This window comes from Nomascus leucogenys, chromosome 5 (genome assembly GCF_006542625.1).
Source record: "Nomascus leucogenys isolate Asia chromosome 5, Asia_NLE_v1, whole genome shotgun sequence".
Classification (NCBI taxonomy): Eukaryota; Metazoa; Chordata; class Mammalia; order Primates; family Hylobatidae; genus Nomascus; species Nomascus leucogenys.
The window spans coordinates 75,854,895-75,881,856 of record NC_044385.1 but is presented as its reverse complement, the minus strand read 5'-3'; the positions used below and the strand labels follow the sequence as shown (position 1 = coordinate 75,881,856).

Sequence of the window (26,962 nt, the reverse complement as noted above, 5' to 3'; positions counted from 1 at the left end):
TAAATAAGAATTCTGACTAAGCCTTTAGAAACATTCGAATACTGAGTACTCTGTCCCATGCCAGGTACTGTGCTATGGCACAGGATACTTGTAAAAATAACAGGAATAAAAAAAAAAAAAGTTTTGACGAATGTTAGAAAAAAAGAGGTATACAGTGATATACATAGTAGAGGAAATTGGCTACTGAGAAAGGTGATAACCAGGCTAATGTTGAGCCCTTAAAAAGTGCCAGCCAAAATTTCACTGATCATGGTGAAAAGGCAGGAGTTTATTGGGCAGATTGACTGGAAAAGCTTTCCAGCAGTGGTAAGAGTCTGTACAAAGCCTTGTGGGAAGCACTATGGGGCATTTGAGGAAGTGAAAGAAAGCAAGTATAGCTAGATGAAAGATTATAATGGAGAGAAGGATTAATAGGGGAATGGAAAAGGGCTAAAGAGATAGGGAGGGGCCTGACCCCACAGTCTAGTAAGTCATAAAAAGGATTTTGGTATTCTATATGGAAGATCATCATTAAGCAAGAGGAATAATAGATTAATAAAGATCACTAGTTGGTAAGGCTAAGGACAGAAAATGTCCTTTGGATTTAGTGATGTAGAAGTCGCTGGTCACATTAGTGAGTGAAGCACAGAGACGAGATGGTGAACAGGTCCATGAAATGCATGGAATCAAGAAATACTTGGCTGCTGAGGAGGAGGTGGTGATGCCTTAGATGCCAAGTTTGGGGAGAGAAGTATCGGGGATGATTTCTAGGTTTCCGGGTTGTAGTAACTGATGAGTGGAAGTAACATGAGATAGGAAAGAGAATCAGACATTGGGGTGGAAAGCGATGAGCTCAGTTTGGGTTATATTGAGACATCCAAGTGACTGTCAAGTAGGGCAGTTGGAAATACTGGTCTGGAGTCCAGAGAATAGGACCAGGCTAGAGATTTGAGTTCTCTGCCGGTTTTACTGGTCATTAAAGCAGAGGGTAAGGATGAGTGCCTGGATCTGGGGTCTGGAGTGAGAAGAGGGCCTAGGACTGGGTTGTGGAGCTGCAGCATTCACTGGGCATTTGTAGTGGAAGATGCACTTGCAAAGGAAACAGAATGGCTAAGGAGGCTGTGTTCTCAGAAAACCAAAGGAAAAATATTTCAGTGCTGGGATGGTGCTGAGAAGTAAACTACACTAAGAAAACGAACTGCTCTTGGGGTTCAGTGATGTGGAGGCCAACAGTCACCTTAGTGAGAGCTGTATCAGTGTGATAAGGCAGGAACCAGAGTAGAAAGGACTGAGGAGCAGGGTCAAGACATGAAGATGGGGATCTGATCAGTTTTTTCATTAAGTTTCTATTTTGCTCCGAAGGGGAGGTGGGCAGAATGGTCCCTAAAGGGTGATGTTAGTTATAGGACAGGATCCAGAGCATAAGTGGCTAGATTGGCCATACTCAGTCGCAAGTTATTTAACTGAGCAGCTAGTATATGCCAAACTCTGTAATAGGTGCCAGGGATACAGCAATAAAAAAGCTAGCCACAACCCCTGGCCTTGAAGACTTAACATTGTAGTGGCAGGAGATTAGCAATAAGTGCGTAAACAAGGATCATTCTATCTGGTGTTAACTGCTATAAAAAATGGTATAGGAAGTGACTAGGGGAAAAATTTGTGTTCAGTGCCAGCATTTTTTTTTATAATCGTAAAATACACATAAAATTTGCCATCTTAACTATTTTTAAGTGTGCAGCTCAGTAAAGTATGTTCACGTTGTTGTGCAACCAATCTCCAGAACATCATCTTGCAAATCAAACTATCCGAATAAATAACACTCCACTTTTCCCCATGCCCGCCCCCCCACACCCACCCCGCCCCTGGTAACCACCATTCTATTTTGTTTCTGCAAATTGATTATTTTAGATATTTCCTGTGAGTGGAATCATAAGTATGTTTTTGTGACTAGCTTATTTCACCGACCTCATAGGGTTGTTGTGAAGTTAACTAATGTAGGTTTGTTCCCGGACCAAACTGGGGGTTGGGCAGCCCAATAACGAGGTGCAGATGAACTGGGGAAGAAGAGTTTTTATTTCTGCAACCAGTTACAGGGAGAAGGTCTGGAAATTATTGCCAGAACAACTCATAATTACAAAGTTTTTCCAGAGCGTATATACCGTCTACGTCTACGTGTAAGAGTGCATTCATCTAAAGACATAAGTGATTAACAACTTCTAATCCTGAAGACCTTCCTCTGGAGCCTCAGTAAATTTACTTAATCTAAATGGGTCTGGGTGCTGGGATGATTACCCGTATTTTGTCTCCTGCTAAATCATGGAGGCTTGTGGAATTCCTCCAGACTCCCAATAAACTTGTTTTTGGAGGCCTGGGGAGTTTCTTCAGACCCCCAATAAAAACTTGTTTAATCCTAAACGGGTCCTGTTAAAAATTCCTTAGTTATCTTGTCATGCTTCAAGGCCCAAGAAAGGCCTAGGCAAAACTCTTGGTGGGCTTTTGTTACATTCCAGCCTTTAGTATATGGGCACTGACTCTTTCAGCTTCTCTTTCAGCTTTTAATTTTTTTTTTTTTTTGAGACGGAGTCTCGCTCTGTTGCCCAGGCTGGAGTGCAGTGGCGCAATCTCGGCTCACTGCAAGCTCCACCTCCCAGGTTCACGCCATTCTCCTGCCTCAGCCTCTCCCAGTAGCTGGGACTACAGGCGCCCGCCCGCCACTACGCCCGGCTAATTTTTTGTATTTTTAGTAGAGACGGGGTTTCATCGTGGTCTCGATCTCCTGACCTCGTGATCCGCCCACCTCGGCCTCCCAAAGTGCTGGGATTACAAGCGTGAACCGCCGCGCCCGGCCTAATTTTTTTTTTTTTTTGAGACGGAGTCTCGCTCTGTCGCCCAGGCTGGAGAGCAGTGGCGCAATCTCGGCTCACTGCAAGCTCTGCCTCCCAGGTTCACGCCGTTCTCCTGTCTCAGCCTCCCGAGTAGCTGGGACTACAGGTGCCCGTCACCACGCCCGGCTAATTTTTTGTATTTTTAGTAGAGACGTGGTTTCGCCGTGTTAGCCAGGATGGTCTCCGCCCGGCTAATTTTTTATATTTTTAGTAGAGACGTGGTTTCGCCGTGTTAGCCAGGATGGTCTCGATCTCCTGGCCTCGTGATTCGCCCGCCTCGGCCTCCCAAAGTGCTGGGATTACAGGCGTGAGCCACCGCGCCCGGCCTCAGTTTTTAACATTTAATTTAACCACTCAGTGCTGAAACAGTTGTGATGGAGGCCTGCGATAGTGAAACCTGGCCTGCCACAGGTTAAACGCATCTATCGCCAAGCCAATAGGACTTACCGCTCCTCTCACCCACAGTTCTGCTTTTCTGGATTTTTAAGAAATGGAAAGACTGTCAGAGTAGGCCACAAGGGCTTTAAGCCGGCTGGTGGCTGAAAACACCCTTGGCCCCCAACCTCCTTGGTAAGGCTTGCTGCAGCCTAATTAAAACCTTTTGCCCCTAAAATTCTGCCCCGGTCTACTGGCAAAATTTCCACTACCTAGGCTTCACTTTGTGGCTTAAAGTTTGAGCCTTGTTAAAAGTCAAACAACATCAAAAGGTGTGGCCCTATTACCAATCCTTTGGGCTCGGTTTGGGAACAGGTTTGGTCCAGGCGGTTGCGCAAGTTGGTGAGCACGCTTCTTCTACGGAACCTCCGTGCGCGGCACCTGGCAAAACCACCGGACTCAGGAGGCTGGCCAGGGTGAAAGGCGGGAATCCTAGCTCTGGCCGCGACCCGGCCGGGGAGCCCGGTCCTTCCCCGGACCGCCTTGGCCAATCAGCTCCGCTCCTCCTTGGCCATCCGGCTCCGCCTCTTCCCGGCCAGCCCCGCCCCGTCGTTTCTCTCCCTGCTTTCCTCTGCCGGTTGGTCCCGGGACGCTGGCGTCGGGAGCCGGAAGCATGGGCGCTGAGTGGGAGCTGGGGGCTGAGGCTGGCGGTTCGCTGCTGCTGTGCGCCGCGCTGCTGGCGGCTGGCTGCGCCCTGGGCCTGAACCTGGGCCGCGGGCGGGGGGCGGCGGATCGCGGGGCGCTCATCTGGCTCTGCTACGACGCGCTGGTGCACTTCTCGCTGGTAAGTGCCATCGCCTAGACCCTTCGCTCCCCATCCCAGAGAGTGGGAACGGGGGCGGCAAGGCGGGGTGAGGGGGTCCTGCGGCTTTCTGCAGCGAGCTGGCCGGGGAGGCAGGAAGTCTGTTAGCTGAGAGGCGCCTGGAGGCCGCGGAACCCAGAGTTCTGATTCCCAGGTCTGTGAACAGAGCGCCGCTTGCCTTGTGCTGCCGATTCCTCCACCAAACTTTAAAAAAATTCTGTACGTGCTATGTTTAGAAGATACCTCAGCTTCCTCGGCTTTTTAACCTGCACGTAAATGTTGAACTGGACATAATTGAGAGTAGAGTTGAGGTCATTTTTAAATGCCCCAGTGGGGGCAAGGAGAGATGCTTGCTCCGGAGGCAGCAAGGCTATTGTCGCAAAACCCGAAGCCTTTGCCAAGACAAACGAAACACCCGTGTCTAATGTGTGCCAGGCGCATTACTGAGTTTAAAATTTCAGATCTTTACAGCGCATCCATAAATTAGTTACTACTGTTCCCCATTTTACAGAGGTGAAGGTAGGCGCTGCAAAGTTAGGTGACTTTCCAGTGCCACACAGCTGGCATGATTCTGAGGCAGTCTAGTCTGGCTCCCAAGTTTGCACTCTGTGTATCAGTCGAGGTCTTAGGAAATATGTGTCCTTAGAGATTCAACCCATTTTATAAAATAACCAGGAAGGTTGTGTTTAAGGCATTTATATTGAAATGCCCCGCCCCCCCACCACACACGCGCGCACGCACACACACACACTTTTAAGTTTTTTTAAAACTATGCCCAAATATCTTTTTTATTTTTTTTGGAAAGTTGACCTTGTTTAACTCTAGACACACCTGTGGCTAACATGAAGCCAAAGTCAGTAGTATTGAGAAAGCAAGCCGAATATTGGGTAATCATCGAGTTCTGTAAATGTTTACGGGTTGGCTTTGTGCCCATAACTGATGTTGCTGGAATTCTTTTCATTCTGATAATCAACATGTAGAGATAAGGGACAGTGACTGTTTCTCTCAACTCCTTTATTTTTTAGAATTTTTTTTTTTTTTTGTCTTTTTGTTTTTTTGTTCTTGAGACAGAGTCTAACTCTGTCGCCCAGGCTGGAGTGTGGTGGCACTATGTCGGCTCACTGCAACCTCCGCCTCCTGGGTTAAAGCGATTCTCCTGCCTCAGCCTCCCGAGTAGCTGGGATTACAGGCGCCCGTCACCACGCCCAGCTAATTTTTGTATTTTTAGTAGAGATGAGGTTTCACTATGTTGGCCAGACTGGTCTCAAACCCCTAACATTAGGTGATCTGCCAGGATGACAGGCGTGAGCCACCGCCATCAGCTGAGAATTGATTTTTAAGCTATCACTTGGACGCAAGGTTTCCCACAGAACAGGGGAGATAAAGCAGATTGCTAGGACCGGTTAGAAAAAATGTATAACATAATTTGTATAACATATCGGACACAGTGGCTCATGCCTGTAATCCCAGCATTTTGGGAGGCTGAGGCGGGTGGATCATGAGGTCAGGAGTTCAAGACCAGCCTGGCTAACAATGTGAAACCCCGTCTCTACTAAAAATACAAAAATTAGCCAGGTGTGGTGACGGTGCCCATAATCTCAGCTACCCGGGAGGCTGAGGCAGGAGAATTGCTTGAACCTGGAAGGTGGAAGTTGTAGTGAGCCATGATCAAGCCACTGGACTCCAGCCTGGGCAACAGAGCAAGACTCTATCTTGGGAAAAAAAAGAAAAATGTTTAACATATCTTAAACAAAAAGCTGTAAAAATACTTAAACTATATGCGTGTGTTCACCACTTAGTTTAAGACTGTTTACTTTTCAAGTACAGGTTGTTACTGGTAACACGACACACATCTTTTGTGCCATTACCTACCCCAGCTGCAAAGTAGTCCATTGTGTGAATACACCATACCTTAGTTCTCCAAGTCTAAGACCCACATTTTTTCATGTATTAGAACAATCAACTACATCATGTAACTACTGTAGGCCATTTGATTGATATTTTAATGCCTCTAAATTGGGATGTATCTTATATTTGATGAATATGATTACTTAACCAGCCCATATTAGTGGACACATTTTTCTGTCATTACAAACTGCATCACCAACGTCTTTGTACATGCGTCTCAGAGATCAGTGGGGAGAACACTTGAATTAAGCAGTTGAGGCTGCAAGAAAATACATTCCCATGTTGTCTTTGTTTGGGAGTTTATTGCAAGAATACCCAGAAGTGTGGGACAAGCTAAGACTAAGATGTAGAGCTTAGAAGAGAACCAAAATTACAACTCACTTGTTCACTAGAAGGTGAGTTGCCTCTCCTTACCCCCTGACACTTTTTTTTTTTGAGACAGAGTCTCGCTCTATTGCCCAGATTGGAGTGCAGTGGGGCGATCTCGGCACACTGCAAGCTCTGTCTCTCGGGTTCACGCCATTCTCCTGCTTCAGCCTCCTGAGTAGCTGGGACTACAGGCGCCCGCCACCCCGCCTGGCTAATTTTTTGTATTTTTAGTAGAGATGGGGTTTCACCGTATTAGCCAGGATGGTCTCGATCTCCTGACCTCGTGATCTACCCGCCTCGGCCTCCCAAAGTGCTGGGATTACAGGCGTGAGCCACCGCGGCTGGCCACCCCCTGACACTTCTTAAAGAGAGGAGCTCTGTAGGTTTTTTGGCTGCCATCAACTTGAAAGCTATCCTGTTGGACAGTTTCAAGCCAAGCATTCCCAGGGGCAGTTCATTTCCCAGATGGCCAACCAGAGTGTGGTCACCTTGGGCCCCAGCACTAGTCGTCAGTTCAGCTCGTTATGACTACAGCAGAGGGCAGGCTCCCATCAGCCTACCTGGAAGGAGCCATGGCAACATACTAGAAGAAGGAAATGGTGGGCCCACCATTCTGAGGTCGCTATGGGCAGCCTAGGCACTGGTGCTTCATGGATAAAATTTTATCTCTTCTGCAGTCTAAGTATAGCATTCAGGCATGGCCAGAAACATGAAGCAGGATATGAATGCCTGTGTATGGAACACATCCTGGAGTCCAGATTGACAGGAGCACAGGGTTTACATAAGAAGTGGGAGGACCAGCTGGAAAGGTGACAGGTAAGAATTGTATTCTGTAGTGGGAAGCCACGTGGCCAAAGCAGATCTTCGTAAAGATAATTTAGTGGTGATGTGTTAAGTCAGAAACTCTAGGGTCCAAGATTTAACCCAACTTAGAAGTTAACAAGGTAGTCCAGTTTGATTCCCCAAGGCCCAAACCCCACAGGACAACATAATGAAGCCCAGATGTTACTGCCTATACATGCAGTGGGATGCATTACAAGAAGGGAACTCCAGAACTACGCATCCATCTTATTGTGAGCTGGTGGTGGTGTGTCCATACTTCTCTTTGGAGAGACCTTATCTTAGGAATGTAAACCTCTGAGGAGGAGAATGTGAGGTCTTGATCTTTACCACCCTAGAACCTCTCCGGAGGGAGCTCTCTCCCAGGTTTACTACTCTGGAAAGGCTCATTATAGAAACATTCTTAAAATTGATGTAAATGTCTTTGCTCAGAGACCCAGACAGTGCAGGATGTGAGATATTCATGGAGAATTGTCTCCCAACATGCTGGTTGGATTGGAAAGGATGGAGTTGAGGGGCAAGAAGATCAACAAAAAGCAACTGCTGTAGTGTGGAGAGTCATTTAAAAAAAAAGAGAGAGGCAAGCCAAGGTGGTGTTGGAACTTAAAATGGGGAGGAAAGCTAACTGTGAGAGACTTTCCAGGGGAGAATGTGGTAAGTCAAAGTGGCCACTTGTAGATTGAGGGTGCACATGATCTTGGGGCTTACGACCTGAGCAACATGGGTAATGGTGATGATGTTAAGTTAACTAAGACAGCAAAATCTGGCTTTAGAACTATGAGTCGGGGGTCCTAGTGTGCAGTTAAGAGAGAATAGTGCCAGCCAGTGGCTCACACCTGTAATCAGCACTTTGGGAGGCCGAGGCAGGATTGCTTGAGGCTAGGAGTTGCGAGACCAGCCTTGCTAACATAGTGAGGTTTCATCTCTACAGAAAAATTAGCTGGGCGTGGTGCTGCATGCCTGTGATCCCAGCTACTCAGAAGGCTGAAGAGGATCTCTTGAACCCAGGAGATCGAGGCTGCAGTGAGATATGATTACGCCACTGCACTCCAGCCTAGGTGACAGAGTGAGACCCCATCTCAAAAAGAAGAGAGAATGGCCAGAAGGCAATTGAAAAATGTGAATTGAGTTGGAGAGACAGAGTCAGGGCAGAAGAGAGAGTGCTGGGAATTCTTTTCAGACTTAGGGGAGACAGCACGAAGCCCCAGGTATGACTGCTTTTGCTGAGGTAGAGAGGACAGAAGGGTAAAAGAGCTGAGGAGTAAGAGCAGGATCTTTTAAAATATCTATCCTAGGAGAGAGTGGGCAAGACCACGAACCAGGAGAGTGCTGGGGTCCTGGGATCCACAGAATGGAATTTCAAGAACACTGATAAATTGCTGTAGCACCATTTAAAGAAAATAAAAGGTGAGGCACCTGGCAACCAGGAAGTCAATGGTGAGAGTGGGATTAATGGGAGGGAGGCTCCAGAAGCCAAAGGCTTATAGGCCGGGTAGAGGGGAAGCTGGGCAGTAGATGAAAGCCCTGCAGGAGTTTTGTTGGTGGGAGGAGGAAGAGCAGGAGGGTAGCTCCAGAGGCACCTCGGGGCAGGCTGGGGGCTGTTGGTTCTTTTGAAGATGAAGGTCTGGGCGAGAGGATAGCCGAAGAAGGGTAAAAGTGCAGATGTGGCAGGCAGCTCTCGCTGTCTGATGTGTGCTTGGCCGTGGAGGTTGACCTGTTTACTAATAAACCTCTGCCTGGTTGTTGCTTCCACACTTTTGTCATGGTGTAGTCTGCTTAGCCTTGTCCTGCAGGGTGAAGCACAGCTGTCACAGAAAACGTGGGCCTTGGCTGGCTCTCCATGCGTCCCACCTAACACCTGTGAATGGTTTTTCGTTAAGAAATCTTGAGGCCCAGTGGCTGTGCCACGCCCTCTCTGAACTTGGGCATTACCCTTCTCCAGTTCACATCACCATCTATCTCTTCCTCACTGCCCACTGCCACAATTCCAGTCTCTGATTCTTGTCCCTTTTTTTTTTCTCTCTCTCTCTTGCCCAGGCTGGAGTGCAGTAGTGTGATCTTGGCTCACTGCAACCTCTGCCTCCCAGGTTCAAGCAATTCTTCTGCTTCAGCCTCCGGAGTAGCTGGTACTACAGGCACGTGCCACCATGCCCAGCTAATTTTTGTGTTTTTAGTAGAGACACGGTTTCACCATATTGGTCAGGCTGGTTTCGAACTCCTGACCTCGTGATCCGCCTGTCTCAGCCTCCCAAAGTGCTGAGAGTGTAGGCGTAAGCCACCATGACCAGCGCCTTCAGTTTTCTTGAAGGAGGACTGCTTTGCTGTTTTGGTGCTAGGCTTTGGGACGAGGTTCTGGAGCGTAGATCTTGGGATCCTCCTTCTATAGCCTGTTTTTCAATGGGGATGTTTGTCTTTTCTTTAATGATCTATAAAATATATTCATATATTAATACAAACAATTTCAGCCACACTTTATTATGCTTTTGGGGAGAGAGGACAAGAAAGTGTTGTCAGCCGCATTTATTGACTAATCCATTCTTTCCCCACTTATTTGAAATGCCAGCTTTATCATATACTAAAGTATTTTATATGCATGGATATGTTTGGGGATTTTTGAAGTTAGTTCTGTTTCAGGAATCTTTTGGTTCCAGTTCTACCCACTGTTTTAATAATTTCAGCACTATAATATAGTTCAATATCTGATAAAGCAAACTTCTCCCCACTATTCTTTTTCAAACACTTTAAAATTATGATCTATCCTTCCAGATGTACTTTTAAATTCACTTTGCTGACCAGGTGCATACAAAAATTAGCCAGGCGTGGTAGCATGCACCTGCAATCCCAGCTATTCAGGAGGCTGAGGCAGGAGAATCGTTTGAGCCCAGGAGGCAGAGTTTGCAGTGAGCTGAGATCACGCCACTGCACTCCAGCCTGGACGACAGAGCGAGATCCTGTCTCAAAAATAAAAAATAATTTCACTTTGCCAAGTTCTAATACTCGGTATTTTGATTGTGGTTTTCTTAACTTCATAGATTAGTTTGAGATTAAATAATATCTTTATAATACAGTCTCCCTTCTAAGAAGTGGGTAGATCTCAATTTGTTTACATCTTCTGTTATACTCAAAGTTTATTTCAAAACATTTTATATTTTCATTGCTACTGTATTTCTCCTTTGTATTTTATTTAATTTAATTTTATTTTTTGAGATAGAGTCTCACTCTGTCGCCCAGGCTGGAGTGCAGTGGCGCGATCTCAGCTCACGGCAGCCTCTGTCTCCTGGGTTCAAGCAGTTCTCCTGCCTCAGCCTCCCAAATAGCTGGGATGACAGGCATGCGCCACTGTGCTCAGCTATTTTTAGTGTGTGTTTCTAGTAGAGATGGGGTTTCACCATGTTGCCCAGACTGGTCTCAAACTCCTGGCCTCAAGTGATCCACCTGCCTCGGCCTCCTGGAGTGCTGGGATTACAGGCATGAGCCACTACGCCTGGCCTCTCTCGTTGTATTTGGACTGATTATTGTTACTATAGTGAAAGCTGTTGAGATATGCCTATATTTGTATGGTTACCAGCCACTTTTCTAAATTCCCCTTTTCCTCCCTCCAGCTTTATTGTTATAATTTATGTATAATAAAACTCACCCATTCTGTGTACAGTTTGGTGAATTTGGGTGATTGTGTAGAGTTGTGTAACCACCCTTACAATCACAGTACAGAACGTTTCCATCACGCTTCTAGTAAAAGTTTTCTCGTGTCCCTTTGAAGATGATCCCAGTCCCCATCACCAGTCCCAACAAACACCCGTCTGCCTTCTGTCTTTAAAGTTTTGCTGTTCCTATAATTTTATAAAAATGAAATCATACATACATAGTCTTTAACGTAAGTTGCTGAGTAGTATTCCAGTCATGGATGTATTTCAATTCATTTATCCATTTATCAGTTAATGAACAAATGGGTTATTCCTAGTTTTTTACTATTACAAACAATGCTGCTAATAGATACCTGCATCCAAGTCTGTGTGGGCATATTTTTCTTTCTCCTAGGCCAAGGCCTTGGAGTGGGTTCTTGCAGTTTAGTAGAAACTGCTATCCTGCTTTCCGTGGTGGCCGTACTGTTGTGCGTTCCCACTAGCATTGTGTGAGAGTTCCTGTTGCCCCACAGCCTCACCAAAACTTAGCATTTTTGTGTTTTTTACTTTTGTTTTTAGTCATTCTGATAGATGTATATGACTCACCCTCATACATGCCACAGGCTGCATTTTCAAACGCAGTACCAGATCAGGTGTGGTGGCTCAGGCTTGTTTTTTTTGTATTTGCTTTTTTTTTTTTTTTTTTTTTTTGAGACAGAGTCTCGCTCTGCAGTCAGGAGTGCAGTGGTGCAATCGGCTCATTGCAAGCTCTGCCTCCAGGGTTCACGCCATTCTCCTGCCTCAGCCTCCCGAGTAGCTGGGACTACAGGCGCCTGCCACCACGCCAGGCTAATATTTTTTGTATTTTTAGTAGAGACGAGGTTTCACCGTGTTAGCCAGGAATGTTCTCAATCTCCTGACCTCGTGATCTGCCCGCCTCGGCCTCCCAAGGTGCCGGGATTACAGGCGTGAACTCAGGCTTGGAATCTCAGCACTTTGGGAGGCTGAGGTGGGCGGATCACCTGAGGTTGGGAGTTCGAGACCAGCCTGGCCAACATGATGAAACCCCGTCTCTACTAAAAATACAAAAAATTAGCCAGGCATGGCAGTGCACACCTGTAATCCCAGCTACTTGGGAGGCTGAGGCATGAGAATAGCTTGAACCTGGGAGGTGGAGGTTGCAGTGAGCCGAGATGGTGCCACTGCACTCCAGCCTGGATGACAGAGGGAGACTCTAGCTCAATAAATAAATGGATGAATGAATGAATGCATGCATGCAGCACCAGTTCCTAAACACGGTTCATCTGACCATCATTTAATGAGCCTGGGGCAGTGGGGGAAGGAAAGAGCAAGGGCCTTTGGGATGCAGCAGATGAACCCTTTAATGCTGGCTTTCCTGATGACCAACTCAGAAACTTGGGCATGCCCCTTTCCCCTGCAAATCCTTTCTGTAATGAGGAGGAAAAGAAGGAAGGAAATTTTCTGTCTTAGTTTTCTTACCTGTGAAGTATGGGAATAATGTTTTCTTCAAAGGGCTGTGAGAATTAAATAAAGCCTTATAACTTAGCGCCATGCTTCTCAAGCTTGGCCATGCACACAAATCATCCGGGGATCATCCGAGATTCTATATTGGTAACCAGCTCCCAAGTGAGTGCCAGGCTGTGGTTCATGGACAGTGTTTGGCAAGGATGTAAGGCACCTGGCACTTGCCAGAATTCAGTTAATGTAATTCTATTCTCCTCTGTCCTCTTAGTGTGAATCCTCCTTGCCATATTCCATACCCGGATTAGCATTTGTCATCCCATCCCTGTATACTAAAGTGACGATGTATGTGTCCAATTAAGACAAGCCTTGGAAGGTTTCCTTTCACATCTTTAATCTGAGAAGTAACAACCTTCTGGCAGAGAAGAGTATATTCTTAAAAAGGGAGAAATATGATTCAAGTTCTAAATCAAACAGTATACTGCCATGTTGTAGGAACCATAGAACTCGTGTGACTGTTTGATCCTGGTAGTTTTGAAAGAGACCAGCATGGTCTCCTGTGAATGTTAGGTGACAACTGGCTGCTGGGCAGGTTCAATCAAGTGGAAATCGTCGTCTCATTAAGCGGGCAGCAGCTGGGCAGCATACATTTATGGAGTCATCAAAGCCTTGTCACCAAAGGACCGTAGGAGGCTGCCGCAGCTGATCCCTCCAGAAACAATGATGTATGCTGTTGCCATGACATGCAAAAATCTAGTCTGATTAGGCTGAGGTTTTGTGAGTCAGATTTGCAAATGCTAATAAATGTGACAGGATTTATGTACTGATTCTATTCCTGCTCCACTTCATTCTCCCACTCTTGAAAGTGAATGTTGCCATGTTTTCTCTAGGTCTTCATTCAAACATACAACAAAAAACAGATACATTCAAATACAAACAGCCTCAGTATGTGTTCTTTTTGTTTCTGTAAGGACTTTTTCTGCTAAATTTTTCTTTAAGGATTAAAATGAGTAAATTGAGCATGCTCTTTAAATTGGATATTTAATTATCAATGGAAGTAGCTGGCATAACTTAATCATTTGTTTGATCTGAGCTTTGACTTACAGCTGTCTTTAAGTCTAAAATATGTTGTTAAAACCCTTATATGCCTGAGCTGGGTGTGGTGGCTCACGCCTGTAATCCCTGCATTTTGGGAGGCCAAGGTGGGCAGATGACCTGAGGTCAGGAATTCGAGACCAGCCTGGCCAACATGGTGAAAACCTGTTTCTACTAAAAATACCAAAATTAGCCAGGCGTGGTGGCATGTGCCTGTAATCCCAGCTACTCAGGAGGCTGAGGCAGAAGAATTGCTTGAACCCAGGAGGCAGAGGTTGTAGTGAGCCCAGATCGCACCACTGCATTCCAGCCTGAGCGACAGAGCGAGACCATCTTAAAAAAAAAAAAAATTGCATGCCTGGGACATCTTAAGAGAAAAATGAGACTGGCCTTTCTTTATTTGCTATAATATGTTTTAATTTTTAAGCTGATTTTGTTAGCAGCTCAAGTATAGTTCAGTTATGTTTTATAACGTATGTCCAGTAGGAACTTCCTGTATTTTTTAAACCAAATTTTTTGATATACGGAACTTAAATAAGTATTACGAAATTTTCCTCATCACCCTCTGGGTTAATAGTAGAAAAATTCATAGCAGGGAGAAAATGTTTTAAATATTTATAACTGCTTATTAATATTAACCTGAAAAATTCTTGAAGGCTACCATGGAACTTAACAGTGGTCATCTCTGGGAAACGTGATTGGGAGACAGGAGGGAGAGAGGCTTTTATCCTTTGCTTTGTACCTTTTTATAGTTTCTTTTTTTTTTTTTTTAACTTTAACATGTAACATATATATTTTTTTGTTTTGTGTTTTTTTTGTTTTTTGAGACGGAGTCTCGCTCTGTCGCTGGGCTAGAGTGCAGTGGCACAATCTTGGTGCACTGCAACCTCCGTCTCCCTGGTTCAAGCGATTCTCTTGCCTCAGCCTCCCGAATAGCTGGGACTACAGTCGCGTGCCACCATGCCCAGCTAATTTTTGTATTTTTAGTAGAATCGGAGTTTCACCATGTTGGCCAGGATGGTCTCAATCTCCTGATGCTGTGATCTGTCCACCTCAGCCTCCCAAAGTGCTGGGATTGCAGGCGTAAGCCTATGTATCTTTTTAAAATTAAGTTTTACAGTGAACAATTTCAAACATTCACAAATGTAGAGAGACTAGTACAGTATCAGTGAGCAGATTCAACATTTTCAAGTTTTGCTGCACTTGCCCATCTGTCACTTTTTCTTCTGTTTTTCTCCTTCCCTCCCTCCCTTTTTCATTGTTATTGCTGAAGTACTGGAAAGTGATCTGGACCTCATGTCACTTTACGTTTATGTACTGAGTAAGTCTGTCTCTAAAAAGTCAGGTCTTCTTCAGGGACAGGTGCCTGCCTTTCCTTTTATCATAGAAATGACAGTACAGGAGTCCTCAAAGACCTCATCATGTCCAGTCAGGGATCTACCCTGGTGGTGGCTGTGAGCTTGACTTCCCTGTGGCTCGTGGGTCTTGGCAGGTGTAGAACTCATGGCTAATGCCCACTGGAAGTGCTGGCGCTGAAGCAGGCCCCTCCCACCAACCTGGCCCTCTGCTGACAGACACTACCTGGGCCTCTGCTTAGGATCCTCACCATCCTCTCAGTAAGCAACATGCATCTTCCAAGTGCTGTGTTTAAGGCTGGAAATTGGTGAGCGACTCTGCCAAAGGTGGAGACGCAGATCCAGCCTGCCTCTGCTTATTATGTATTCATTCACTAGACATATATTGACTAATACATATATATATGTGTGTAGCTTGACTCTATTTTTTTCTTGGTTAGGAAATTTAAGCCTGGAGAGGTGAAAGTAGCCGTGAATGTCAGAAATACAATCTCGGCCAGGCATGGTGGCTCACACCTGTAATCCTAGCACTTTGGGAAGCTGAGGGAGGAGGCGCTTGAGCCCAAGGAGTTCTAGACCAACCTCAACCACATAATGAGACCCTGTCTCTACAATTAAAAAAGAAGAATCAGCCTGGCATGATGGTGCACACCTATGGCCCCAGCTACTTCGGAGGCTGAGACAGGAGGATTGCTTGAACCCAGGAGGTCGAGAGGCTGCAGTGAGCCGTAATAACACCACTGAATTCCAGCCTGGGTGACAGAACAAGAAAAAAAGAAAGAAATACAATCTGTTGTACTTGCTTTTGCTCAAGCTTAACCATATCACGCCTAACACCTAGTGGAGCCCTGCCTTCCCCATTACAGCAACATCCTGCATGTGGCCCTTTGCTGTTGACCAGGCACCTTTCATCTGATCCTTAGATCCTCAGTGCTTGTTGAGCTCAAACATGAATCTTAGTTCCAGATGGCTGGATCTCGATCATACATTGTGGTTAAAGACTTTGGAGCTGATAACCTTCCATGTTTATTTGGTTATTTAACATAAACTTCATGCCCCAGAGTCTAAAAACAATTTTAAGAGAGAAGAAAAAAGCACGTGCGGTTCATTTAATATAAAGCATGAATTCACAGGAAGGACTATATCTGTCTCCATTCTCTACAATTCTACAGATAATTTTGTGCCTGGCAAATAGTAAGTAGTGCTTTCAGTGGCTTTGATCTTAGGTCTTTGCGTGGTTAGAGCAGATTTTATTCAAAAGCCCCTGAATAGTCTTTTTTTTTTTTTTTTTTTTTTTTTATACGGAGTCTCACTGTCACACAGGCACAGGCACGCACGATCTTGGCTCACTGCAACCTCCGCCTCCCAGGTTCAGGTGATTCTTGTGCTTCAGCCTCTTAAGTAGCTGGGACTACAGGCACGTGCCACCCATGCCTGACTGATTTTTATTTTTTTGTATTTTTTAATATTGAGAGGTGACAATGTGCTAACAGCCCTCGCTCGCTCTCGGTGCCTCCTCGGCCTCGGCGTCTACTCTGGCCACACTTGAGGAGCCCTTCAGCCTGCCGCTGCACTGTGGGAGCTCCTCTCTAGGCTGGCCGAGGCCGGAGCTGGCTCCCTCTGCTTGCGGGGAGGTGTGGAGGGGGAGGCGCCGGCGAGAACCCAGGCCGTGCGCTGCGCTTGCGAGCAGAGTTCTGGGTGGGCGCCGGCTCAGTGGGCCCCGCACTCCAAGCACCCGGTTGGTGCAACCAGCCCCGGGCAGTGAGGGGCTTAGCACCCGGGCCAACAGCTGTGGAGGGTGCACTGGGTTCCCCAGCACTGCTGGCCCACCCACACTGCGCTCGAATTCTCGCCAGGCCTGAGCCGCCTCCCCATGGGGCAGGGCTCGGGACTTGCAGCCCGCCATGCCCGAGCCAGCGCTCCTCCCACCCCCACTCCTGACGGGCGCTGCACCCTGCTCCGTGGCGCCGGGTCCGATTGACCGCCCAAGGGCTGAGGAGCAGTGGGGCACGGGGCAGGACTGGCGGGCAGCTCTGCCCGTGGCCCTGGGGCGGTATCCACTAGGGGAAGCCAGCTGGGCTCCTGAGTCCGGTAGGGACTGGGAGAATATTTGTGTCTAGCTAAAGGATTGTAAATGTACCAATCAGCATTCTGTGTCTAGCTCAAGGTTCGTAAACGCACCAATTAGCACCCTGTCAAAACGGACCAATCAGCTCTCTGTAAAATGGACCAATTGGCAGGATGTGGGTGGGGTCAGATAAGGGAATAAAAGCAGGCTGCCCCAGCCAGCAGCGGCAATTGGCTTGGGTGTTCTTCCGCACTGTGGAAGCTCTGTTCTTTTGCTCTTTTCAGTAAATCTTGCTGCTGCTCACTTTTTGGGTCCGTACTGCCTTTATGAGCTGTAACACTGCGAAGTACTGCAGCTTCATTCCTAAGGCCAGCCAGACCACGAACCCACTGAGAGGAATGAACAACTTCAGACAGGAGGAACGAACAACTCCAGATGCGCTGCCTTAAGAGCTGTAACACTCACCCAAAGGTCTGCAGCTTCACTCCTGAGGCCAGCGAGACCACGAACCCACCAGAAGGGAGAAAGTCCAAACACATCCAAACATCAGAAGGAACAAACTCCGCACACACCATCTTTAAGAACTGTGACGCTCACCGCGAGGGTCCGCAGCTTCATTCTTGAAGTCAGTGAGACCAAGAACCCACCAATTCCAGACACAATATTTGTATTTTGTATTTTTAGTACAGAAGGAGTTTCACTGTGTGGGCCAGGTTGGTCTTGAACTCCTGACCACAGGTGATCTGCCCGCCTCAGCCTCCCAAAGTGCTGGGATTACAGGCGTGAGCCACCACGTCCAGCCCTTATAATCTTTAAAACCATAATAGCAGGTCTCATTCTGAAGCTAGGGCCTCTGCCTCCCACACCTAGTTGGTTCGTTTTTGCGTGGAATCTGTTATTGATGAGAATCAGCTGTGGATGGTGCAGCCTAAAGTGGTGGGCCTGTGTTTTGCTGATTTATATTTGTGAGTTCTGTTAGGGTAAGAGCCAGCCAGTCTCAGAATCACAGAATGTTCAGAGATGTCACCTGGAACTCTGATATTGGCACACTCACCCCCTTTTCACCATGTGCTTTTTCTGACTTTCATCTGAATGACCTTCCTGGGGTGGGGTGCAGCAGGATTGGCGTGGGCTGCAGTGGAAGTGGACAAGTATGATGATCTAGGGAAGGGATACCAACTCTTAGCGTTGTTTCAGGGAAGAATCAGAGAGTTGCTACTGGTGTATTACCTACTTCATGAAGAAAAGCCAAGTGTTTATAGGTCTATTTGGCTTCTTTTTTACATAAAACAGAAGGGCAATGTCCTCATGTAGAACCACTGCCCCTTCCCGGAAAAGCATGACCTGCTTAGACAGTGCCAGTGCACACTGACCCACCAGCCCTCCCCATGTGTGCAGTGGTCCTATTTTTTAAATCACATGAGAGCATTTTTTTTATATACAGAATGTTTCAACAAAGGACTTTTGCAAGTCACACCTCTGGACCCATGTCATCTCTGCTATCACTAAAAAAAAACTAAGAAGGACTAAGGAATTAGGTGGACCGGCTAATACCACATGATTCAGGGATAGCTGTGGAAAGTCTGGAGAATCAGCCTGGGATTATCTATAAAATCTCACTGTATGTGTATTCGGTGTTTATTGCATGTAATCAACCTTGGCCCACCCTTAAGGAGCTTTACTAGTAGTGAAAGTAGAGAGGGAAACAAATCATTGTCATGCAGTCTGGTGAGTGATAAGACTCTGTCCAGGCCTAGAGGTGGCACCGAGGAAGGAAGGATTCACTGGGGGTTTGTTTGTTTATTTATTTATTTATGTATTTATTGAGATGGAGTCTCACTCTGTCGCCCAGGCTGGAGTGCAGTGGCACAATCTGGGCTCACTGCAAGCTCCGCCTCTCGGGTTCACGCCATTCTCCTGCCTCAGCCTCCCCAGCAGCTGGGACTACAGGTGCCCACCACCACGCCCGGCTAATCTTTTTGTATTTTTGGTAGAGACGGGGTTTCACCGTGTTAGCCAGGGTGGTCTCGATCTCTTGACCTTGTGATCTGTCCGCCTCGGCCTCCCAGAGTACTGGGATTACAGGCGTGAACCACCGCGTCCAGCCTCACTGGGGTTTTAAAGACCGAAGAGGAGGTTACCAGGCAGCAGGGGAGGGGGGACTCAAGAATCACTGCAGACCCCTTGCCCTCATGATGGCTGGGCAGATCTTGTTCTCAGATTCTTGTGAAAATGGCCCCTGCTCTGCTTTACCAAATGCTTTGAGAATTATTGGTTAATCTTGCCCATGGGGCAGTCTAGCCCAGTGGTTTCAATTTCCAAGTGATGATATCTCCATTTTAAAACTTTTACATTCTTAATTTAAAAAACCTCAAAGGTAGGCAAAAGATTTGAATAGAAATTCCTCCAAAGAGGTCAATATGTACATGAAAATATGTTCAGCATCACTAGTCGGTCATTAGGGGAAATGCAAATCAAAACCACACTGAGATACTCCTTCACACCCATTAGGATGACTACTATTAAAAAAAAATAACAACAAAGGAAAATAACAAGTGTTGGCCAAGAATGTGGAGAAGTTTGAACTGTGGTGCACTGTTGATGGGAATGCAAAATGGTGCCAGCGCTGCAGAAAGCAGTGTGGGAGCTCCTCAGAAAGCTAAACATTTACCTTAAGATCCAGCAATTCCATTTCTACATGTACACCCAAAGGAATTGAAACCAGGCACTCCAACAAACCAGTGTTCATAGCAGCGGACTTATGAGCCATAATAACGCCAAAATGGAAACAACCTAAATGCCCATCAGCAAATGAATAAACAAAATGCAGTGCCTACATACAGTGGAATATTATTCAGCCTTAAAAAGGAACGAAATTCTGACACATGCTACAACATGGATGAACCTAAAAGACGCTATGCTAAGTGAAATAACCGAGACATGAAAGGACAAATACAGTCATCACTGCATAAGGACATTTCAGTCAGTAAGGGACTGAATATACCACAGTTGTCCCATAAGATTATGATGGAGCTGAAAAATTCCTATTGCCTAGGGACATCATAGCTGTCATAATGTTGTAGTGCAGTGCATTACCTTTTCTGTGTTTAGATGCACAAATACCATTGTGTTACAATTTCCTACAGTATTCAGTACAGTAATGCTGTACAGGTTTGTAACCCAGGAGCAAAAGGCTATCCATATAGCATATGTGTGAGGTAAGCATTACACAACCTAGGTTTGTGTGAATATACTCTGTGATGTCCACACAATGACAAAACTGTCTAATGATGCATTTCTCAGAGCATATCACCGTTGTAAGGCTAAGCATGACTGTTTGGTCTCATTTCACTTACACGAGGTACCTAAAATAGATTCATAGATGCACAAAGTAGAGTGCTGGGTGTTGGGCTGAGAGAGGGAAGAAATGGAGAATTAGCGTTTAGTGGGCACATTGTTTTAGTTTTAGAAGATGAAGAGTTCTGGAAATGGATGGTGGTGATGGTTGCACACATTGTTAATGTACACAGTACCCCTGAGCACTACTGTTTGTGCCACAGGGCTGAGCAGGGCAAAAGCTGGACCCACGGGCCTCACACCATCCTCTGGGCTCCATCCCTGTCCTACATCTCAGTCTGTCCATCTAGGCCTGCCTCCCTCTGAAATTTTTCCTCACTGTCCCAACTACAGCTGCCTCATCTTCCTCCATCCTTTATTGAATTGGAAGTCATTGTTATCCAACTAGACAATAAGCTCTCTGAGGCCAGAGCCTGGCCTATTCTAAAATTTTTTTTTTTAAGTCCTGACAGTTGCAAAAGAAAAAGCCCATTCACTTAGTCATGGTACTCTTTCTCCCGTGTCTTTCTCTGTTTCTTTAATTAACTTTTTATTTTGAGGTAATTGTATCACATACAGTTGTAAGAAATAATACAGAGGTCCCTTGTTTACTTTTCCCAGGTTTCCATGATGCTAACATTTTGGTGGGTTTTTAAAAAATTATTTTCGACCGGGTGCAGTGGCTCACACTTGTAATCCCAGCATTTTGGGAGGCCAAGGCAGGTGAATCACCTGAGGTCAGGAGTTCGAAACCAGCCTGGCCAACATGGCGAAATCCCATCTCTAGTAAAAATACAAAAAATTAGCCAAGCATGGTGGCAGGCACCTGTAACCCCAGCTACTTGGGAGGCTGAGGCAGAGGAATTGCTTGAACCCAGGAGGCAGAGGTTGCAGTGAGCCAAGGTCACACCACTGGATTCCTGCCTGGGGAGCAAGACTGTCTAAAAAAAGAAAAAAAAAGTTATTTTCTATTTTTATTATTTTGGTACCAAACATTTAGTAAAACTATAGTATAATATAACCATCGTATGGACATTCATACAGTCCACTGATCTTTTTCAGACTTCTCAGTTTTTTTGTGTGTGGTGTGTGTGTGTGTGTGTGTGTGTGTGTGTGTGTGTGTGTATTAAGTTCTATATAATTGTATCAACTGGGTAGATTCACATATCAACCACAACAGGCCAGGTACTGAATAGTTCCAGCACTAACAAGGATCCCTAGTGTTTTCCTTTTATAACTACACATCCCACCACCCCACACCTCCATCCCTTAACCCCTGGCAACCACTAATAATGTTCTCCATTTCTAAAATCTATCATTTCAGAAAAATGTTATATAAATGTAACCACAGGGTCGGGCATGGTGGCTCAAGCCTGTAATCCCAGCACTTGGGGAGGCTGAGGTGGGTGGATCACTTGAGGTCAGGAGTTCGAGACCAGCCTGACCAACATGGTGAAACCCCATCTCTACTAAAAATACAAAAATTAGATGGGCGTGGTGGTGCATGCCTGTAATCCCAGCTGCTTGGGAGGCTAAGGCACGAGAATCCCTTAACATGGCAGGTGGAGGTTGCAGTGAGCCAAGATCGAGCCACTGCACTCCTGCCTGGGTGACAGAGCGAAACTGTGTCTCAAAAAATAAATACAGAAATAAAAATAAATGTAACCACTATGTAATCTTTTGGGATTGGCTTTTTGAAGGGCATCAGTTTTTAGTTACCACAAATAAAGCTGCTATGAACATTCATGTAGTTGTTTTTGTATAAACATAAGTTTTTATTTTTCTGGGAGAAATACCCAACTGTGGAATTGCTGGGTCTATGGTCATTGCATATTTAGTTTTAGAAAAAACTGCCAAACTCTAGTTTTTTTTAGTGGCTGTACCGCTTCTATCCCTTCAGAAATCTGTGTTTGTTTCAGTTTTTCCACATCCTCACCAGTATTCGATGTTGCCACTATTTTTTTTATGCTGCCACTATTTTTTATTTTAGCCTTTCTTTTCTTTTCCTTTCCTTTTCTTTCTTTTTGAGACACAGTTTTCACTCTGTCGCCAAGGTTGGAGTGCAGTCACACAATCACGGCTCACTGCAACCTCCGCCTCCTGGTTCAAGCGATTCTGCTGCCTACCTTCCTAAGTAGCTGGGACTACAGGCACACACCACCACACCCAGCTAATTGTTTTGTATTATTAGTAGAGGTGGGGTTTCACCATGTTGGCCAGGTTGGTCTCCAACTCCTGACCTCGTGATTCGCCCACCTAGGCCTCCCAAAGTGCTGGGATTACAGGCGTGAACTACCGCACCCAGCCTTATTTTAGCCATTCTGATAGTTTATATGGTCATACCTCACTGTGGTTTGAAGTTGTGTTTCCTTGGTGGCTAATGAGGTTGAACACCTTTCCATGTGCTTATTTGCCATGTTTATGTACTTTCCGGTGAGATGTCTATTCATTTCTTTTGCCCATTTTCTAACCAGATTATTATTATTATTGTTATTATTTTTAACTGTCTTGTTTTCTCCCTTTTATTTCTTACTCTTTTAGGAAACGCTTATTAGCATGTACTAAGTGTTAGCCATTTGGAATACAGAGATAAAAGACAAAGAATTGGCCCTCAGAGAACTGGCAGTTTTGGGAAGAGACAAGTGAGCAGCTTTCTGTGTAGGAGGGCACCGACCTCCCAACAGGAGAATAGTAAAATCTTGCTTCCTGGAGGAGGTGACACCTGATCAGCATTTGAAGGCATGAATTTTCGTTACACTTGATAGGTATTATTCCATCTTTACATTTAGGACATTAATACGGTTAGAAATAGATAAGGCATTCTAAAAGCCTCTTCAGGGCATCCTTCTTTATAAGTAATTTGTTATATGAACTTAATTCAAGGTTAACAAACACTGAACACAATGTCATGTTTCTTAGGGATTCTAAGGTAGAGATGACAGTATTCCAGATCCCAATGACGTGTGATCCAATGGGAGCTGGGGGTCCAGAGCGAGCAGATAGCTGCTGGTTACAGAAACAAACGTAGTCACATGGGAGTTTTAGGAGAGTGAGATATTAATTCTCACTAGGAGGTCGAAGAAGGTTTCTTGAAGAAGGGGGTTGGGGCTGGGATTTGAAAAATGAGTAGAGCTTCAACAGGTAGATGTAAAAGGAAACAGATTTGTTATAGACTCATAGGTTCCTGCATGTTACTGATTTCCAGTTCCCCGTCTCACTGTTACCCAGAGTTGCTTCTGGGGAAAGGTCTGCAACCTAGTGTCAGACTCTACGTCTCATTAATGGGTCCAGTGAAAGAGGTCGTCAGTGGAGGTTGCATTTAGTTTTAGGATGAGATTCACAATTTATAGGAAGGAAGTCCTTCATCTTACAGATAGATGGCCTGAGGCCTAGAGAGGGTCAAATCCAGCCCAGCCCCATTGCCCCACTGGCCAGCCCAGTGGATGTGCTTCGTGTAGAAATTTCTCAGGCCAAAGCAAGGAAGTGGTATGGATTTCACCCTATGGCTCTGCTAAAAATAAAAAATTGGCTGGTAATAATAGAGTGTTGCAAAGTAAGTGGACTGGGGAGTACTTATTTGTTTAAAAACACAGCTATTTGTCTTTTTTTTTTTTAATGTCCTTTAAGGGGTATGATTTTTGGAGCCTGGCACGGCGACTCACACCTGTAATCCCAGCACTTTGGGAGGCCGAGGTGGGGAAATCACTTGAGGCCAGAGTTTGAGACCAGCCTGGCCAACATGGCGAAATGCCGTCTCTACTAAAAATAACAAAAATTAGCTGAGTGTGGTGTCACACGCCTGTGGTCCCAGCTACTTGAGAGGCTGAGGCACTGTAATCGCTTGAACCTGGGAGGCGTAGGTTGCAGTGAGCTGAGGTTGCACCACCGCACTCCAGCCTGTCTTCAGCTTTAGAGTGTGACTATCTCAGAAAAAGAAAAAAAAAGGATATTTCATTTGTAGCATTATCCTTAAATGACACAGGAGTCAGGATACGGGATCCCTAAGGAAAGAAATTGTGGCCCATTACAGTGAATGCTGTTTCCATAATCACAACATCGTAAATGCTGTTAATTGACTTTTCAGCTTTTAGAATCCAGTTACGGATAAAACAGGGAAAACAAATATGTTTAGAGAACAAGAAAGGACATGTAATCAGTCTCAACAATGCACAAGCAAACGACAGAAATTGAGAGTTGGAAACAGGGTGCAGGGAGCCTGGTAGAGGCTGTCATACTCTTTCATGGTCAAGAAGCCCAGAGACTGCACAACATTGATGAGTGAGTGAGCTGAGGTTTTCAGTTTTTTTACTTAAGTTACAAATTTGGGTAAGTAATAGAATAATATATCAGAAACTCAAAGGACTGGAAACGGGAGGGGAAGGAGTATCAATGGAACAATAGCTTTTCCCGCTAGTAGTCAAAGGAAATAGCAGTGTAAGTATATTATGAAATCACCACGGGAACTGCAAAGAGATGTCATTGAGAGTGGTGACCTTGGGGGAGGCAGGACCCAGTTTTAATGTCATACAAATGATTGTTTAAAAGGAATGAGAAAAAAGTTTTTATTGACCAGCAGCAAAATTTGTTCAAAGGAGCAACATGACAATTAGATATCCCAGTGGCTTCTAGCTGTTTAGTTTTAGAAATCTTAGGCAAAGAAGCACTTCAGTGATGGGAAAATACTAACTGTAATTGCAGATATTTTATAACCTGAATTTTTTTTTTTTTTTTTTTTTTATGACGGAGTCTCGCTGTGTGACCCAGGCTGGAGTGCAGTGGCGCGATCTCGGCTCACTGCAAGCTCCACCTCCTGGGTTCATGCCAGTCTCCTGCCTCAGCCTCTCCGAGTAGCTGGGACTACAGGCGCCCACCACCACGCCCAGCTAATTTTTTGTATTTTTAGTAGAGACGGGGTTTCACCGTGGTCTCGATCTCCTGACGTCGTGATCCGCCCGCCTCGGCCTCCCAAAGTGCTGGGATTACAAGCGTGAGCCACCGCGCCCAGCCTAACCTGAATGTTAAATGTAGCCTGTAACTGTTTTAAATCTTCCTAAACTTGCCCTCATATAGGAGAAGGGGGGAGGATTGCTCAGTGCTGGTATAAACTTGATTGCCTTTCTCTTTAAGATCTTAGATTTTTTGGGGTTAAAAAAAAAAGCGAACTTCTGTGGGGTTCTCCGCAAAGACTTAAGATCCCTGGAATAATCTAGAGCTTACTCTATTTAATACAACAGTTAAACTCTTATGCAAAAATTTCACTTTTTCCACATAAGAACACATCTCTGCTTTTATAATGCCAATCATTGAAAAACAACATTAATTGTACATTAGGGTGAGACATACCCATTTCCAAGGTCCAGGTAACCAGGCCCCAAGATTGTATCCCACAAGGTTGTGTGGATGTTTCCAGGCTCTGGCCAGGATGTGAGCCATGGAGAAGGGTGGGGGATAGAGCCAGGCAATGCCATGTATCTACGGTGCCATCCTGTGGTTGTGATGCTGTATTAGAGCATGTCTTCATTTTCTCCTCTCTAGGAAGGCCCTTTTGTCTACTTGTCTTTAGTAGGAAACGTTGCAAATTCCGATGGCTTAATTGCTTCTTTATGTAAGTAATTAAAAATGTTTGCGTTTGAAATGTTGGAGGAGGTTTATTGCAAGTGTGACTGTCAAATGCCTCTATTACATACTGTATGATTTCATTTATATGAAATGTCCAGAATAGATGAGTCTGTAGAGATATTGTAGATTATTGGTTGCCTGGGAATGAGGGTAGGGGTGGGGGTGGTGGGGGGAAATGAGGAGTGACTGCTGATGGGCACGAATTTCTTTTTGGGGTAATGAAATGTTCTAAAATTAGATTGTGGTGATTCAAACCTGTGATTCTACTAAAACCAATTATTTAAATAGGTAGATTGTGTGGCATGTGAATTACATCTTAATAAAGCTATTATGTTAAACAATATTTGAGCCTGGGCAACATAGCAAGACCCTATCTTTAAAAAAAGTTTTTTAAATGAGCCAGGTATAGTGGTGCACACCTGTAGTCCCAGCTACTCAGGAGACTGAGGCAGGAGAATCTTTTGAGCCCAGGAGTTCAAGGCTGCATTGAGCCACAGTTGCACCACTGCACTCCAGCCCGGGCAACAGAGCAAGAGTCCATCTCTAAAAAACAATACATAAAATAAAAAATGTTGGTAGTGAGTGGCCGGATGTGGTGGCTCATGCCTGTAATCCCCGCACTTTGGGAGGCCGAGGCAGGCAGATCATAATGTCAGGAGATGGAGACCATCCTGGCTAACACAGTGAAACCCCGTCTGTACTAAAAATACAAAAAATTAGCCGGGCGTGGTGGCGGGCCCCTGTAGTCCCAGCTACTTGGGAGGCTGAGGCAGGAGAATGGCGTGAACCCAGGAGGTAGAGCTTGCAGTGAGCCAAGATCATGCCACTGCACTCCAGCCTGGGCGACAGAGCAAGACTCCCTCTCAAAAAAAAAAAAAAAAAATGTTGGTAGTGAGTGCAGATGGAAGAGCTTGTAGCATTTAAACTGGGTGCTTTTCCCATACTTTTAATATCAACTTTCTTTTTATTGTACATATATATTTGTGGTCTTGTAGATCCTTTCCAAAAGTCTTCATGCTCATTGTCAGTCAATATTCAATCAATTAGCATCGATATTCTGCCATGTACTGTGTCAATACCGACAGGTATTTTTTTTTGCCACTTTATAAAACTGCCTTTCTCAGGATAACTGCTTTCAGGTTTTGCTTCTGAAACTTTGCATCATT

The 26,962-nt window shown here is 45.4% G+C and overlaps 1 protein-coding gene across 1 annotated transcript in view; it reads left to right on the top strand.

The window, feature by feature from the left end:
• The first annotated feature begins 3,748 nt into the window (after positions 1-3,748).
• Positions 3,749-26,962, top strand: part of EBPL (EBP like) — a 31,190-nt gene continuing 7,976 nt past the window's right edge. The window contains exons 1-2 of the mRNA XM_003270097.3: positions 3,749-4,083; positions 25,713-25,782. Coding sequence (XP_003270145.1) covers positions 3,913-4,083; positions 25,713-25,782 — 241 coding nt within the window. The 5' untranslated portion in view covers positions 3,749-3,912. The remainder of the gene's footprint in view (positions 4,084-25,712; positions 25,783-26,962) is intronic.